Source organism: Cavia porcellus, unplaced genomic scaffold (genome assembly GCF_034190915.1).
Source record: "Cavia porcellus strain 051 isolate PalLab524CR breed Dunkin Hartley unplaced genomic scaffold, mCavPor4.1 scaffold_38, whole genome shotgun sequence".
Taxonomy (NCBI): Eukaryota; Metazoa; Chordata; class Mammalia; order Rodentia; family Caviidae; genus Cavia; species Cavia porcellus.
Window position 1 is genome coordinate 5,457,714 of NW_026947521.1, and position 17,088 is coordinate 5,474,801.

The 17,088-nt window shown below is 40.6% G+C and overlaps 1 protein-coding gene across 4 annotated transcripts in view; it reads right to left on the reverse strand.

Annotated features, from left to right (window-relative positions):
- Positions 1–4,068: 4,068 nt before the first annotated feature.
- Positions 4,069–17,088, reverse strand: part of Hmg20a (high mobility group 20A) — a 65,204-nt gene continuing 52,184 nt past the window's right edge. For 3 of the 4 annotated variants that reach the window (XM_063243517.1, XM_005000807.3, XM_023562287.2), the window contains exons 6-10: positions 16,833–16,864; positions 10,881–10,956; positions 10,017–10,232; positions 8,946–9,088; positions 4,069–6,370 (exon numbers count right to left, since the gene is read on the reverse strand). In XM_063243517.1, the coding sequence (XP_063099587.1) occupies positions 8,952–9,088; positions 10,017–10,232; positions 10,881–10,956; positions 16,833–16,864 (461 nt within the window). In that variant the 3' untranslated portion in view covers positions 4,069–6,370; positions 8,946–8,951. The remainder of the gene's footprint in view (positions 6,371–8,945; positions 9,089–10,016; positions 10,233–10,880; positions 10,957–16,832; positions 16,865–17,088) is intronic. The other variant, XR_010045643.1, reaches the window with a different exon arrangement.

Below are 17,088 nucleotides of genomic sequence, written 5' to 3' on the forward strand. Positions count from 1 at the left end.
GAAGAATTAAAATGGAGACCATTCCTTAATTTCATAGTTCAGTGAGCAGCCCAAGTAGCAGGGTGTTTGTGTGTGTGCACGCGTGTGCAGAGAAGGGAAGGAATCCTAGCAAATACTGACCTGGAGTAGGTAGTGTGTGGAACCACAGAATTTTAAGAGCTGAAAGGAATTATGAAACTGATAGCAGAGAGGTTTTAGCTCAGTGCTTTGACGTTGGTGGAATCTTAACTTCAACCAGTCCGAAACAGAATTCTTCATTTTTCCTCCATGTATTTCATTCCAAAGTCTATGCCACCTCAGATAATCATACTTTCTGCCACCCACCTGCTCAAGCCAAAAATACTAGAGCCACTGCGTGTTTCCTCCTCACCCCTATTCCTGTCCTGGGAACTGAAGCTAGAGCTTAGGCAAGTGCTCTCCCACTGAGCTATGTTGCCCAGTTCTTTGGGATTTTGAGGCAGGGTCTTGTGAGATTCATACTGGGCTTGAATTTGTAATCTTCCTGCTTCAGCCCCTAGAGTAGCTGGGATTACAGGTATGCATCATCATTCCATGGCTATGGAATCCTTGATTTTTTTCTTCCATTCTCAACCAATCTTGTACAGCTTTTCTTCATCACACTTCCAAGATCTACCCTAAGCCTACCTGCTCCTTGCCACCTCCAGGCCAAGGTGCTGTCACTGCTCACTGGGTCCCATGCCAATGTGCTATGTGGCCTCCCAGTTCTTCTCTTGCCTTCCATGATTCTCTATACAATGGTGAGGTCCTTAAAAATCCAAATCTGACCTTGTGATTCACTGTGTGGAACTCTCTCCACATCCACTTGCAAAACAATTTCAGCTCTTTATCACTCTCGTGAGTGCCACTGTATCTTATGTTCTGTGTTCCAGCCTTTCTCCTATTCCTCAGAATTCCAGAGCCCTTTCCTGCTATTCATTCCCTCAGCCTGTCCTATGACAGGCTGTGTAAAGTCAATCTTATCTTTCTTCAAAAGATACTTTTCATGGTAATCCCAGCACTCTGGGATGCTGAGGCAGCAGGATGGCAAATGTGAGCCCAGTCTGAGGAACTCAGCAACTTGGTGAGATCTTGTTTCAATGCAGAAAAATAAAAAGGGATGAGGATGTAGCTCAGTTCAAAGGCCCAGAGAGACATTTTCAGAAAGGCTTTTCCTTTACCTTAGTTCACAGTTTCACTTTCCTCAGTAAGACATAAACTTCACAAGGACCTGGGCCCAGAAAACACATCCAAAAACACTATGGAACTGTGTGCTGCTGGTTTGGGCTCTGGGGGTGGTGGTATCCTGTTAAGCATTGAAACTGTGGGTACAGTGAGACACTGAGCCAGGATCCTCTGGGTATCAGTTCTTTCTTTACCTGTTCAGTGTGTAACCACATCTCATCCTTCTTTGTCCGCTTGTAAAAGTATAGCAGTCCTCCTCTATAAAGTTGGGACAGGAATTAAATGACATAGTTTATATAAAAAGCAGAACAGAATGGTTTACTTGCTTTTTTTTTTTTTTGTCTTTTTCGTTTTTATCGGTACCAGGGATCGAACTCACGACTGCCTGCTTGCAAGGCAGGCGCTTATGCCGCTGAGCTAAATCCCCAGCCCCGGTTTACTTGCTTTTATCTCCTGAGTCTTCCATAAATTATGTCTATATATTTATCTTTTACTTTGCGACAGGCACTACTTTGTTTTACATGAATTACCCCACATAAAAACTCTATAGGGAAGACAGGCATGATGGTGGCACATGCCTGTAATCCTAGCCCTCTGGAAGGCTGAGGCAGGAGGATTTCAAGTTCAAGCACAGGGTGGGCAATTTAGCCAGACCCTGTCTCAAAATAAAAAAGTAATGGAACTCAGTGTGAAGGGTCCAAGTTTAACGCTCAGTACTGTGAAAACAAAAAAAGCAAAATGAACTACAAAGCACTGGGAGGGGATATAGCCCAATGATGCAGCCTGGGTTCAATTCCCAGTACTGCAAAATAAATAAATAAAATAAATTTCATTTACCTTCCAGTTAAAGTCCTTATTAGTTATTAATCTCTCAAGACTCAAATTTACTTCCTTTTGTACTTTGACCTCTAGTCAGGCCTAGTGGGGCACATTTGTAATCCCAGCCTCTGGGAAGTGAGGCAGGAGTATTTCAAATTTAAGCAATTTAAGGACTTAACAAGACCTTGTTTTTTTAAAAAAGTTACCTTTATTAAATTTTGTCATGCAAGCTATCTATTTGTACTACATGTGTTATGTTAGAACTTTTTATGTATCCCTATTAGCTTATCTTTCCTATTGGAATTATCTGAAATCACATTTTATAAACACCCTTACAGTCTCTTAACGGAGAGCTGAAATGAAGATGAGCCAATGTTTATAAAGCACACTGGCTCTTAGGTGTTGGGTGAAGTGTTGGAAATACACTGTGCCTAGTTCTTTTTTTCCCCAATTGACCCAGCACTGTGGGTGATTTACAAAATCCCTTTTACCTGGAAAATCTGCATTATCTGTCTTAATTTCCCAGTGCCAGTCTTATGCTTTGCAGATTCCTTCTCTATTTTACCTTTTGTGAGTGTGCACCTGACCTTCCTTCTAATCCTTATCTTTCTTTGACTTGGTACAGTAACTAGTTTATGTTTACGGATCTGTAAAGGATATAGTATCTGAGTACAGGCTGTGTCAAAGGTAAATAATAATAAAAAAAACCCCCTTGATTTGGAGTTCTCAGTTGCAAGACAGGAAATTCTTTCAGAAGGCAGGAAGTACCTATGAGTTTTTCTGTCAAAAAGTACTTCAATATCCCCACCATCAGGGGGAGATTATCCTGATGTTGTTTTAATCCAGCAGATGCTAAGCAGTTAAGAGAAAGGGCACAAACAAATAGGGGAAGTATTACCACCTGTTTATGTTGACTTTTGCTACACAAACCTGGCCGCCAGCTGTTGAAGGATAGGGAAGGCAGTAAAGTGAGATCAGGAAATGCCAATTCAGACTGAAACTAGTTTGTTTTCTAGTTTGGGGAATGGAAAAATGCCAAGTGACAAAGGAAAGATAAGACACTACATTCACTACTACAGCTGGACCGGGCTTGGCACAGTCATACATGAATTGTGACATTAACTTCAGTGCCTACTCTATGTTCATTTCTTTTTCTCTACTAAAGCTTGTACATTATTGGGGCCGGACACAAGGATATGACATTTCTTGGATGTGACTGGATTCTGGCCAAATTAAGTGAAAATGTTGAGCATGATTTCCAGGAAGACTTGGAAATCCAGGTTTGCTTGCCTGATTTGTCCTTGCCTTCTTTCCTTCACATTGCCAAGAACTTCAAAGGGATGGCTGTTGGCCAAGTGGCTATATCGGATCATGAAGTGACCTTGATAAAGAAACTGCTGTGGTGCAGACCACAGTCTCCATGCTGGTCTCAGGCTGGCATGCGTTTCTAGGAGGCCAATCTGCTTCTTACTGAAGCTGTTGCTGATCTGGATTTCTGTTAGATGTAGTCAGACTCCATCCTAACTGATACACTGGTATCTCACGATGGTTTCTGTCCCCTAATTCTGTCCTTCTATCTTCTATCCAGGAAGCTAGAGTTGAAACAAAGCAATGTCACAAAACTGGCTACCTGGAGAGCAGCAGGCACTGGAAGCCAGGCCACCTTACCCTAAGGATCTTAAAAGCATTTCCTTTAAACATATTTTGACTGAATAAGTAGCAGTTATTTTTTAAAAGCAAGCATTTAAGCACAACTTATTTCTGTCAAAAGATCTATCAAGGGGACTTCAGAGTCACTGACTTTAAATACATCCTCCAAGCTGCCTCAGAATACTACTGCCACATTAAAATAAATTAGGACTCACTGTATTATTGTAACATACATTGAAGAGCTGAATTTTCAAACAGGTGAAGACACATTTTGAATAAGCAATTAGTAAAGGAATGTGCTACTGTTTTGAAAGCCTAACAACTTGGTGATTAATGTGGAGTTGACACAGCCTTTATGAAGAAAAAGCAGCAGTAGGATATTTTTACTACAATGCAAGTAAAACTGGATCAGGTGGATTCAACATAAAAAAGTTTTAATGAGACAAATGTCAAGCAAGCATATCAACTTCCTTAAAAACAAAGAAAATCTAAAAGTTTAATTACAAAAACACTTGTACAGAAAACTTGGCATTTCAACAGTTCCAAACACATGTACACAGTATTTTTTCTATAATCTGTCAGAAACAGAACACCTCGTCTCCCTTTCCTCAGCTGCTCGTGTTTTAATAAAAAGAAAGAAGGGAGCCTTTAACACTGAATAGGCAACAGCTTATTTCTTAAGAGAACACGTCAGTGCGGAGTGTCTACCAGTCTCCTGGGACACAGCAACGGGATGTTGTGTCAGCCCATTACAGCACAAAGAGGAGGTAGCACAGGTCTCTCCCCACGACCTCACAATCCCACAACACCATGAAGCAGGTATGCAGCTGCTTCAGTGCATGCGGTTCCATGTTGTAGGGTGCTCCCGAGCGCTGTGTCCCCCTGCACATGCATGCGTCCAGTCACTGTGAGGTGTCCAGCTAGAGTAGCCTTCCTGGCTACAAAATCAGTGCTGCTGACGTTGCAAGAAACTGAACACAAAGCAGAAACAGAAATATAGAGAGGAAAGAAGACAGGGCAGATAGCATCTAGCAGAAGGCAGACCAACTTCCAGAGCCAGCTTTGACGTCCTTCTGCCACAGACAATGAGCTCTAACTTGGACTCAATAGACAAGGAATCTAAGGGGCAAAAACAGTAAGATGAGAGAAAGGACATGGGAAAATAGAGAGAGGCAGGAGAACTGCTGGCTTTACAGCAACAGAGAATGAAGGAAGGGGTCTTATTCTATAAGCTGTCAAGTGGTGGCAGGTGGGCTTCAGTACACAGAAACTGTATGTGTATTCACACAAGACATCACAAAGCAAGACTTCTTGTTGTTGCTCTTAATTTCCTTGGGGCTGACAAACACAGGCAAGAAGATCACAGTGTTAAGAGGAAATGGTGCAGCTATAGAATGGGATTTCTAGCTTGCATCTAGGCTTTGGGGTACACTATAAAGGGCCACACTGCCATCACCTGCCTTCAATGGTGAGGTGCCAAGCCCACAGGCCCAGCATGCTCTGCTTTGGTTCCAAAGATCTCAGCTGCCACCTTCAGCCTTGTGCTCTAGAGCGTAAAGAGAAAAGAAAAAAAAGACCCTGAGGAGATAATCTGAACCCTCTTCACTTTTGCTGTTAAAAAGAAAAAATTCCTTACTAGGGAGAGGGAAGGAAAGACGCCTCCTTTTGTACATATTCAGCAGTTAATGGATATAGAAGGAAGACAAAGGACATCAAATTCTTCTGTGCCCTTTCTGCCAGCTCAAGAGACTATTTCCAACACTGCTTACACCTAAGTCCATGACTCTCACACCTCATCGAGATAGGGATTACCTTGGGTTTCGCTTACGATAAACTCTGGGCTTAAAATAATAAATACCAAATAAAAACTACTTTTTCCCCTGCTCTCTGTTTACCAATGACCTTTTCCTCAGCAAAATGCTCCACAAGATACGGCCAAAGATGAGGACAGAATAGCCTTACTGGGGTGGGGACACCATGTCTGTGCAGGAGCACTGCCCAGAAAACAGCAGGCAGCTCGGGGAGGATAAAGGCACCTTCCCCTTCAGGGCAGCAATCACAAAGCTGCCTGTGAGGGCTGGCACCCACTGAGCACTGTGTGTGGTGGGGAACACAGGGCTTCCTCCACAGGGCACTGTCAACAAGAAGCTCCTCTCTTTGCAGTCACTGCGGGCAATGATGGGAGAAGACTGGGGCCATCCAATGAAAGAAATGCTCCTTCAGAGCCCTGCTGAGCAACTGAGCCCAGGGGTCAGAAGATAGAGATGTACAACTTGGTGGGGAAAAAGGGAAGCAAAAATCACCCAAAGGCATTTAAAAAAAAGTGACAGCTAGGTGAGAAAATGAGCTCCAGTGATAAAAAGGTCCAATTGGAACTGTGACAACTAGGAAGTCTCTGCTGTGGTGGTTTCAGTCACCCAGTCAGCAGAATATATACAGATCTGCTTTAACAGAGATGGGGATGACAGAAGACTCGAACACTAGGAAGAGTGGCTGTACACTTTCAAAGCTTGCCGAGGATGATCTGTAGGGAGGTCTCACACACGTGCCCCCTGAGCTACCTGATCTGGCTTTCTGGGGTGAAGCGCTGCACTCACTGAGAATTCTTCACAAGCACAAGGGTCTGTGGTTCTTCTGGATCCCCACACAGTTCCAATTTCCACGGATGGCTTCTCTTTCCGCACAAGTAAAAACACGGGACATGTGGGAGCTGTGAGACCTGTATATTTGGGAGGGAGACACCACAAATGTAGGTGCTAATGGGAAGGTGTTAGGGCTATGAGCATATAGGAGTAAACATCAGGGACAAATCTGAAGGGGGAAGTAGTGTCCCGATCAACACTAGTTCTCTTTAAGCATAAACTCCAGAGTACCTGCACATGTCGGAACATGTTGTACACATATGACCAATGTGTTTTCTCATAGTGATAAAAAGGCAACCACACAAGACTTTTTTTCAGTTTTGAAACAGTAAAGTATTTATCAATTGGTTCAAGTGAAACTGGGAAGCACATGCATTTTAATGGTTATGTTATGTGGTCACCCCTTAACTTTAAATTAACCCCCTGGTCTCCTCCCAGTTTCACTTGTGCCACAAGATGATGACAGATGGGGTAATTTTTCCATTATTTATCTATAAAAATAATGCTTAAATGGACTGACTAAAATTTTGTAATATTATAATTACTAGATTGGACTTTTCCCCATTTATCTTAATGGTCTGGTGCAAGATTTTTTCATTGCTTTTGACCTCTGCCAGCTGTGCCTCCTTACAGCCATGTCTTGGAAACCCACTGAATGGAGGGTTAGGCATCTGTACTCATCCTCTCAGGTATTTTCAGGCAGGGCATCTCATCTCTTTGGAATTCAATTTCTTCATGTATAAAACACTGGATTTCTAAAGGCCCCTTCCTGCTTTATTATGCACCCCTAAAACTTGTAGACCATTAGCTTCCCTTTACTCACTGGCTCCTGACAGTGGAATGAACCCTTTGCCAAGCTCATGTCAGAGTAATTAATTGCAATGTGAGTGCTGGGGACATCGGGCCTAGCTGTCTGTACATATTTGTATAATGAGGCCAAGCTTGTATTAATCACAGGCTTCATAATTGTTCCATTTGACAGTCTGGGAGGTGACGTGGGGAACCAACTATTCATAGTTATGTTTGCATGGCTAGATTGTAAAAAGCTGTAGTGATATAACAGTTTACTTGCAGGTATTTTTTCAAGGACAAAATATTTGTAGGTTAAAAGCAAGGAGAATGGCAACATACAAGGTTCTTCAAAGAGCCCTCCAAGAGCAGACACTGCAACTTACATTAAGGTGAACAGAGCTTCAGGAGGGCGTACTGGCATCATGCTTAAAGTGGAAACTACTTCTAGCTTTCTTGTTGCACTCACTACCTTACACCTAGGCAGGAGACACTACATTATCAATTACTGTTTTCCTTCACCATCATCTTGCTGCTTCTCCTGGCTCTCTCTTTTCAAGCCTAAGAGAGTGCTAATTGGAAACATCCCATGAAAATGAGGATGATGAGCTCCTGAAAATCCCAGGCCTAGATTTACAAGCTGTTCCATTCCTAAGCAGCAGCAGTAAAGCCACTTCTTATTCTACAGGGAGTCCAGCCAACTCCTAGTAGTAGAGTCTGCTCCATCTGGTAAGCACTAGAAGGACAGTAATCCTTTCCCTGTTCGAGCAAGGACCAAGCTTCAGAGTAATGAATTGTGTTGTACAGTGACCATCCAAGGGCATGACCAAGAAAGATAAAGACTTCTGCCTTTGTCTCTGCTAGCAGATGTTGCCTCATTTAGATAAAGAATTATGAGTTTTATTTATTTTTATACATGTTGCTCACAGTCCAAGCCAATCTATAACAAAAATTAACTGTATGAGGGTACTCCTAGATCTGCAGTGCAAAGATTCAAATCTATGAGGCTTTGAAGGAGTTTCTGGCTGTTGATTCTCATTTAAATGTATGGCAGATGACTGTTTGGTCCAACTCAGAATTCCACACTATTTACAGGTTTGTGGTATGGGACAATTTAATTCAGAGACCACAGGGCCACCAGTTTGGGGAATGATTTACTAAAATTCCACCCTATCTCTAGGAATCTGAGTGTACTAATACTTAAGCAATGTTAACTGATCATTGACCATTAGTACCAAATAGTGTACACAGGCAGATCCTTTCTGGAAATGTGCTTCCTGACTCATTTAAAAAGTAATTTGTGATAGCTTATTTTCTTTTTCTTATTTCATTTATTTTTTATTAAAGGTATGAACTATTTCACTATATAGTAGTCCACAACATTTAACATGTTATAGTCACTCTTCTATCAAGTGATGAATGTGAATGCTTATGTAGGCATGCATATATACATATGTGTGTATATATATATGTATACATATAAAATGTCTCAGTTACCACTTATAAATCATTAATATTTTCCAGAGAAAAGGAAGATTAACTATTAAGTGGTATTTTGTTCTGAGAGCTGTTTTGGGAGAGATTTCCTTTTAATTCTTTAGCCAGTCTTCAAAATTCTTTGGGAAACTAATACCTACTGAAACCATACTCTTTCCATCAAATCATTCTAAAGTACATATGAGAAAAAACTGACTTGATTCTGTTTCTAATAGTATTTAGACTTTTAGCAACCAGGTAATAGGACTCTAAATCGAACCTCCAGCTCATTCCTTCAATGCAATTTCAGGGTTTCAGCAGGACTGTCAGGGTTTCAGCGTACTGACAGTACGCTGCCACAGAAGCATTCCAGCAATGAGTACTTACCATTCCCTAGCGATCAAGCCTGCTCACAACTTCCCGCACTGTAGCTATGATGTTTTCATTGTCTTGGGGGTTCGCTAAAATAATACTGTGCAATCTGTTCATATACGAATCAATGGTATCCACTGTTGGTGTCTCACCACTTCCTGAAGTGAAAGAACAACAAATTAGGCAACTCCTTCCATTCAACTCAACTGTAAAACATTTAAGAGAATTTACAGCAAAAGAAATTGTGATTCTAATGTGGTCTGATCCACAAGCAGATTTTAAATTTATAAGACTTCTAGACCTCAAAGTGAGGAAGCTAATCTACATATTCTAAATAAACAAATGGGCTACATAATGCAGCATATGAGTAGCTGTATGTAACAAAAGGTTACAGACTGCCAGCCTCCTGCTGTCCTCAAATGGGAGTATATAAGGAACACCAGTGTTTATTTTTACTTCCTTCTCATGAAAGCAACACAGATAAAAGGAGATGAAATACATTAAAAGATAACTCTCTTCTCAGGATTTATTTCTATTGTTCTAAAAATCAAATAAAGCTTAACAGAAAGCTAAACAGATTATATTAAAATAAGAGGTAGACAAAAATTTATATGACCAGAAGGCCTGAAATTTTGGATTATTTTAGCCAACACTGACTTTTTTTTGTTGTGTGGTACAGATTGAAAGCAGGGCCTTGCATGAATTGGGCAAATATTCTTCTACTGAGCTACATCTCCAGTCACACCCCTCCTTTTATTTATTTTTCCCTTCCTCTTTTCTTGAGATAGTTTCACTATGTAGCCAAGGCTGGCTCCTAACAATCTTTCTGCTTCAGTGCTAGGATTATAGGTATGTGCCATCACGCCCAGCTAGTACTCACAGTCTAATACATGATCCATAGAAAATCTTTTTTTTTTTTTCAGATTAGTATATGTTTGTGATATACAATACTACAGAAAATCTTGAGGAAACATTTTATCTTACTGCTTTTCTTTTTAGGGATATTTTAGGCTCCACATACCATCACCCACAAAAACAGCCACAGCCCACCCTGCCACTGTAAGTCCTAGGGAGGGATGACGTTACCAGGCAGGGGCATGCTGGCAAAACTGCTGGTCAGCACCTGCCGCAGGGTCTCCAGGTGCTGCTGCAGGACTGTGTTGCGGCTGCGCTCCTGGATCACGTCCACCTCCAGTTTCTCCACAGCTGTGCGCATGCTCTCCACATGTTTCTGCAGTGCTGCATTCCTTTCCTCGAACTCCATGTTGGACTTCCGGAGCTGGCGCAGCTCAGCCTCGCGTGCTGGGAACCCGTCCAGAACACAGGGATCATGAAGAGTCCTGGAGGGGTTCCATGCCTCTCACAAGAAGTTCAACTTAGTGGCTCTCATTAGCTACCCTGCCTCATCTCCTAACTCTCATTACTGCACTCTAGATCACAATTTTAGCAATGAAATGCCAGCCCCCCGGAGTGATTTTAATTCTTAAAGCTGTATGTGCTGCACATAAGACTGTAGCAAACAGTGGCAATTCCTGAAGTTTGTTAGATTTTGCTTTTTAAAGTTGTGCAGTTTGAAGCCCAAGGAGATAGCAGGGTGGACCCTAAGAGGCTGGCCAGGCCCAGCTACATGGTACTCATCTGCACTGCAAGGGGAGCAGTTCTGCCACCACACATTGTGTTGGGCTCCCATGTAAGCTTTTACTGGTACACAGAGCTCCAGCTACCAGTTTGGAAGCAACTACACTTGTGATTTACATTTGTTTTTCTTGATCTAGAGACCAAGGAGCCTTACAACACTGGCCTGTCTTTCCTTCACTGGTCTTTGAGTAGCTAGTGAAATGGAAGCAGAAGGGCTATCACTACACTGCTTTTGAGCACTGAACTCCTCTGGAGAACTAAATCCCCTGTCAGAGGCCCAAAGACACAAAAATACTGTAGTGCAGAAGTTACCTTTGCTGTGGTTCAGGAACTCCTCTGTAAATATAGGAATGTCAAACACAGATCGCTCCTTGACTTCTGTTTCTTTCTGTCAATCAAGAATGGAAGTTAATTCTTAAAAGCTGAATTAAATAGTAATGTCTGAAGCACAATGATCATATCTTCTTTAAAGCAATAGGGTGAGCAGCACTTGTGAGGCTGAGGCAGGAGGACTGCCGTGAGTTTGAGGCAAGCCTAAAACTAGACAACAAGATTCTGTCTAAAAAAAGAAGAAGAAGAAGAAGAAGAAGAAGAAGAAGAAGAAGAAGAAGAAGAAGAGGAAGAAGAAGAAGACGACGACGACGACGACGAAGAAGAAGAAGAAGAAAAGAAATAGGGTGAGCAGGAGTCAGTGTGAATTTGTGAGGGGACTGTCCTCCCGTTTTCACTGGAATTAGAGCTTCACAGAGTTCAAGCAGTTAAGTAGTCAGTTTTCTCAGAGGTACAATTGCTGTACAATGAGCAACGTTAAAAAAAAAACTGCATTCCTCTAGTAGAGAATCTGGACACCATTTATTAGTTCTATGCTTTAAATACTCAACAGTATACATTTGTAAAAGGGGCTGGGGCAAGAATCAAAAACTTGGTCATAGAGGTAAAATACTCTCTGAGATAATTTGCAGAGGGGACAGTAAGAATTGTAAGCAGAGCTCTGCCAGCCATGAGCAATAATATTGGTATTCTACCGCCACTTCTATTTATCAGAATAGAATAGTCTATATAGAAGAAACAGTCTATCTTTGGGGCTTTTGTAGACTTTCCTTAGGAAGAACAAACAAAACCAGTATGTCAGAAATAACCAGGCTCTAAGAAATAACAGGCTCTAAGAATTATGTGAGCTAGGAAAGGAATAATAAAGCCTGAAATTAACTCACTCATAAGCAATAAAATAAAATAAAATAAAATCACTCACAAAACCACTGCAAAATAGATTCAACAATGATCCTTAAGAATAAAATCAGTATTTCAAGATGCTTTGGCTGCCACTTCTACAATGAAATTTAAGTTGAAAATATAATGAATATAAGTGTCTTGGTGTGGTGTTCAAAATCTTGCATAATGTGAGATGGTAAAGAGAACAGTAGGAAATGAGTATGGAAGAAATTGCTAGTGAACTCTGAAAATTCTGAAACCTTTATAACGTGAAAACAGTACACAAAATACCTAGAATTCCTTCTTATAAAAACATGCTTAAATTAGAGATGGGCTGTTACCTTTTCTATTTGTTACCACTACTCTGCTTTTGAAAGCAAGAATGCCCTGGTGCTCAGCAGAGCCCAGCAGTCTGCAGCCTAGGAAAGCACTGGCATGGCCATGCTCTTGTGTCAGACCTGTTCTGCCTACCAAGGGTGATGAGGTGCGGCAATGGACTGCCAGCAGCAGCAGGCAAGACAGACCCTGAAGATGGAAATCTGAAACACTCAAGGGACCATTTCAGAGCACTTAGCTTTTGCTCTTTTTTTCTTTCCTACTGAAAGAAAACAAAATTTCCCAGAAAAACTTAAAAATAAACAACCAAATTATCATTGAAAGCCCTAAGTTTCAACATGCAGAGCTCTACTTTGTGCCAGTTCCTAGCGGATTTCAATGAGAACTAATGTGGGCAAGAAAGACTGGTTCCAGAAGGGATGTTAAACACATTTCAACTCTGCTAGTTCACCATATGCTTTAATTCTGTTATTGGGTTTTTGTAGGAAAACAGGAAACTCATGATACTCAACCACAACACGTACAATGCACGCTAGATTCAAGAATAAGTACACATTACAACCAAGTCTTAGGATTTTAATCATCTTACCTTGTCTAATCTCCTTCTCCATCACACAGGCATATATGAGATCCATATATGCTATCCATTTTTGTATCTGAGGGATAAGTGTGTGTGTATGTGTGCATAAGCGTGCACGCTGGGATTGTAGCGATGGTGGTGTTTGCCTTCTATTACCATGGTACAAATGAGCCTGCTCCAACGTCTTGATTCAGTCTGGTAATTCTGTTTTCCTCTTTGCCTGAGCTGCCCATTTTGTTAAGGGCAGAGGATAGCCCCACACAGGCACACTAACACACTGCCTTTTGGTGCAGATTCTTAAGAGTGCAAAATAAGAAACATTAAAACAATTAGATGAAACTGTTTGGCCTCTGAAAGCAACAGAGAAATTCTACTTAACGGAAGAGTGGTAATAAAAACCATCAGTACTCTTCCATTACTGAGCACATTACTCGGCATGGAGAGGATCCTCCTGGGGGCGCAGATACACTTAAGCTGCTCCAAGGATTGCTCAAGGGATTAAAATCATAAGGACTTGATTACCTCCTCACTGAAAGGGTCTAATTTGTTCAGGCTGAGTGTCATTTTGTCATTTCTCATAAATTAAAGGAGAAACAAAATTATTGTTTCTATCCTTTTCCTCACACTGAGGTGTAGACACTTTGTTGAGAGTAACACACAAGCTGGCCTGGCTTTTGAATTGAGAGCGACAAGAACACTCTTCCCTGGGTTTTCATTCTATATACTGAGAGAAGGGTAAAGGAACAGAGGTCTTTTTGAACTGAATCTATTTGCTGTGATCTAGGCTTAGGGCCAGAATTTCAGAGTGTGTGATATACTTTTTTCAAGTGTCCTTTACTCTGGGGAATGCTCTTAATATTGTGTACCATGCTGAAGTGCTCACTGCCGTGCAGAACGGCTTTCAGGTCACCATTTCTTAAGCTCTTAGATGCTCTCTCCAGTACCTACCTAGATAATAATGTCTCAGGGAGCCAAGTTCCATTAGAAATACACTATATTTCCTTACTATTCACAAAGCAATCTCTGTCTCTCTCCTTGTCTCTCTCTTGCCATGGTGCTAGGAATAGAATCCAGGGCCTTGCACATGCTAGGCAAGTGCCCTACCACTGAGCTACACCCCCAAACCGCAAACCAAGTAATTTCTTAACTAACAACACATTTTGCTGACATCTCAGGCAACGAGGCCCACTTTCACTTTTCAACACTGTATAGTTTATCCCATATAGCGCTGCATTGTGCTGCCAAGAGTGGTAGACTGTGGTACAGAGGCCTGGGTTTCTGCCACACTTCTGCCTCTAACTTGGTTCCATAAGTGATTCTGGGTATACTCTTTCCTGTCTTAGGCAAGTTACTTCCCTCACAGCCAAAATAAACTGGCTGGCAGAGAGGATCTCTGAGATCTTAGGATTTTAAGAGGAGCACAGATCATTCTATTACATTCTCATTTTACTCTTCATAAGATAAGGGAAGCATGCGTATGTAGAATCTACATTTTAGGAATTTTGCAAGATACCTGCTCTTTTGTTAACTTATTCATAAATGTCCAACACCTGCCTCTACAGGCCCCCATAGCCCAACAACAAAGAACAAAATGGTGGGTCATCTTTAAGTTAATCCTTTTCCTCATTCCTTCATGGAACCTTCTGTGGTTGTTTTTCAGTTATAATGCTTTTCTGGTTTTCTAAACTATTATACTAAAAAGTTATAGTTATAAAAAACAGTACATAAACTGTTTGAGACTGAATCTTGCTAAGCTGCCCTTCTGTCTCAGCCTCCCAGAGTACTCAGATTATACACATGCCACTACACCAGGCTAAAGATAGTTTTAAACAGTGTTTAAAACAACAATTAAAAACTTTCAAACCAGTTGTTTAATACTACAATTGTTCTGAAATTATCTAGTTCAGGAATACTAATGAAAAATAAAAACTAAAAAAGTAAGAGACATTAATTAGTTACCAACCTAAGAGACCCTTATCGTGATACGGGCATACTGGCGGACAGATACACAGAGCCACCATGAACACATTTGGGAAACTACCGCTTACTCTTCCACCTACCCACAATTTCCCCCACTGTCTTCTCTTTGGTCACCTAGTTTTTAGTCTTGAAATGAAAAAAAAATCACAGAAACTAGTATCTTTGATGAAAAGGTTTACTTTTCAAGTAAGAGCATCTATAATTGATTAAATTTATTAATGTCATTTTTTCTGACTGTAATTATCAACATCACTGAACACAAAAATGCTATACATAGCCTGACCAAGAAAATTCATACTGATGAAATGAGTCAGAAATTGATTAGAAAATGTGAGCTCTAATGTCTTAGCCTATTTTCTAAATTTTCTTCTGTAACTATTAAGGACAAAGATATAAAAATGGAGAGGACAAAACTAATACAGAAATCTCATGATATTGGTGGTTAGGTACATAGACAAAGAGGAAAATAAGAATGAACTGTACAAGCCTCTGGTAAAATGCAAAGCTTACAACATTATTCTACTGTCATTTAAATACAAAGTATACATACAAAGTTTTCAAGCAAAATATTCATAACACTTCATTCTAATTAAAGCACATATATATGTTATATATAACTATACTATATTTAACCAGGATTTATATGAACAAAATGCTAATGTTTACTATGCTTCTCACTTTGTAACTTGTGAATCTGAATCTTATTTTTATATTTTGGAAGTTACCACCACCAAATTATGTATGAGGACTATACTCTCAAAATAAATAAATTGTTAATTTGAAAAACAGATTTCTGTGATTTAGTAAAAAAACTTACTTGTAAGGGTGCACCTGAGAAATTCTTTTTTCAAATTCTCACTATTATTTCAAGTTAACTGTGGGTTTTTGTATCTCCTCCATGCAAGACTGCCATGTTAGGTGATGGGTTGGATAAACAAAGAAATTAGAATTAGTTTGTCCTCAAAGAGCTCATATTCCAAGAGTGTGAATAACAGAGGTTCTTAGATAACTGCAAAATCAGCTCAGCTAAGTGGATAAGATTAAAACAGCCCTGAAGGTTAAAGAAAGCTGGAGGAAACAAGAAAATTTTAAAGGAGAAAAAACAACTGAAATAGGGTTTGAAAGATGACTGAAGATCATGATTGGGGATGTAGATCAGCAGCATAAGCACCTGCCTTGCAAGAATGTGGTCATGAGTTCAATCCCCGGTACCAATAAAAAAAGAAAGATGACTAGGATTTTGAGAGCCTGAACTGTGAGGATGGGGGAGGAGCAGCATGAAGAATTCTGTGAGAGAGGGAAAAGAGTCTCACACAAGGCCTAAGAGCACAGGCCTGAGGCAGAGCAGGATGGTATCCCTGAGGAGAGAGATACTGTAGCAAAGGTTTGTAAGTATTTCGAGCTAAGGTATTCGGAATAAGAAGCTGAGACTTATTTACAAAAGATTTGACAGCTGAGTTTGAATGTGATTTGGAAAGCAATGAGGAATTACTGAGCATTTTAAAGCATGGAATTACTGAAGATTTTCTTTCTTTTTTTTTTGGTTCTAGGGAGTGAACTCAGGATCTTGCGTTTGCCAGGAAGGTGCTTAATCCCCAGCCCAGATTTTATTTTCTTACACCCATCTATACACATGGCACAGCAACACAAATTGCATAGACAACACACACAGGCCCAAATCTCCCATACACACAGGATCACAGGTCTAAATCCTGTCAAGGGAGTTGAACCGAAAGTGAGGGATAGGAACTACTCAGTTATGTTCTGCAGTCAAGTGGTTCATTTTAACCAAATGGAGAACTTCCAAAGTAATATCTCTGTAGAGTAAGACTATGCTATGTGATGATGATAAGCTATGGTCAAGTTGCAGTTTTTAGCTGGCTTTAACTTCTATACTTCACTCTAAATTCCAGCCACTATCACCACTGAAAACCAATAACATTCTTAGATCACATGAACAGACTGGGGTTAGAAGCTGTAGTTCTAAGAGACTTGGATCTAAATGTCTACCCCTGAGCTGAAGCAACTCTTTTAGTCTGTATTATGGGACTGGAAACAATCTGCCACAAACAACAACAACATCAGCAGCAATCCAAACAAAATTTGCAGCATTTCAAACAGCAATATATGTGACAGGTAGACAGAAGGCTAATTACCTCATGATCATGGGTTGCCTGTCGGGCTGCATCTAAAAACAGGAAAGACCAAGAAAATATTAAGTTGAAGGAGAAAACAATAGCAAAACCCAAGTATATGACTGTGGCAAACTACAAATCCTGTTGGTACATGCAGGCTCTCACAAACTGTAGCATTTTTCTCCCATGGCTTTATTAATTGGTCAGCTGACAAAAATTAAATGAAACCCATACCTATGGAGTATACCATTTGGCACATGAGAAAAGCAGACAGTTC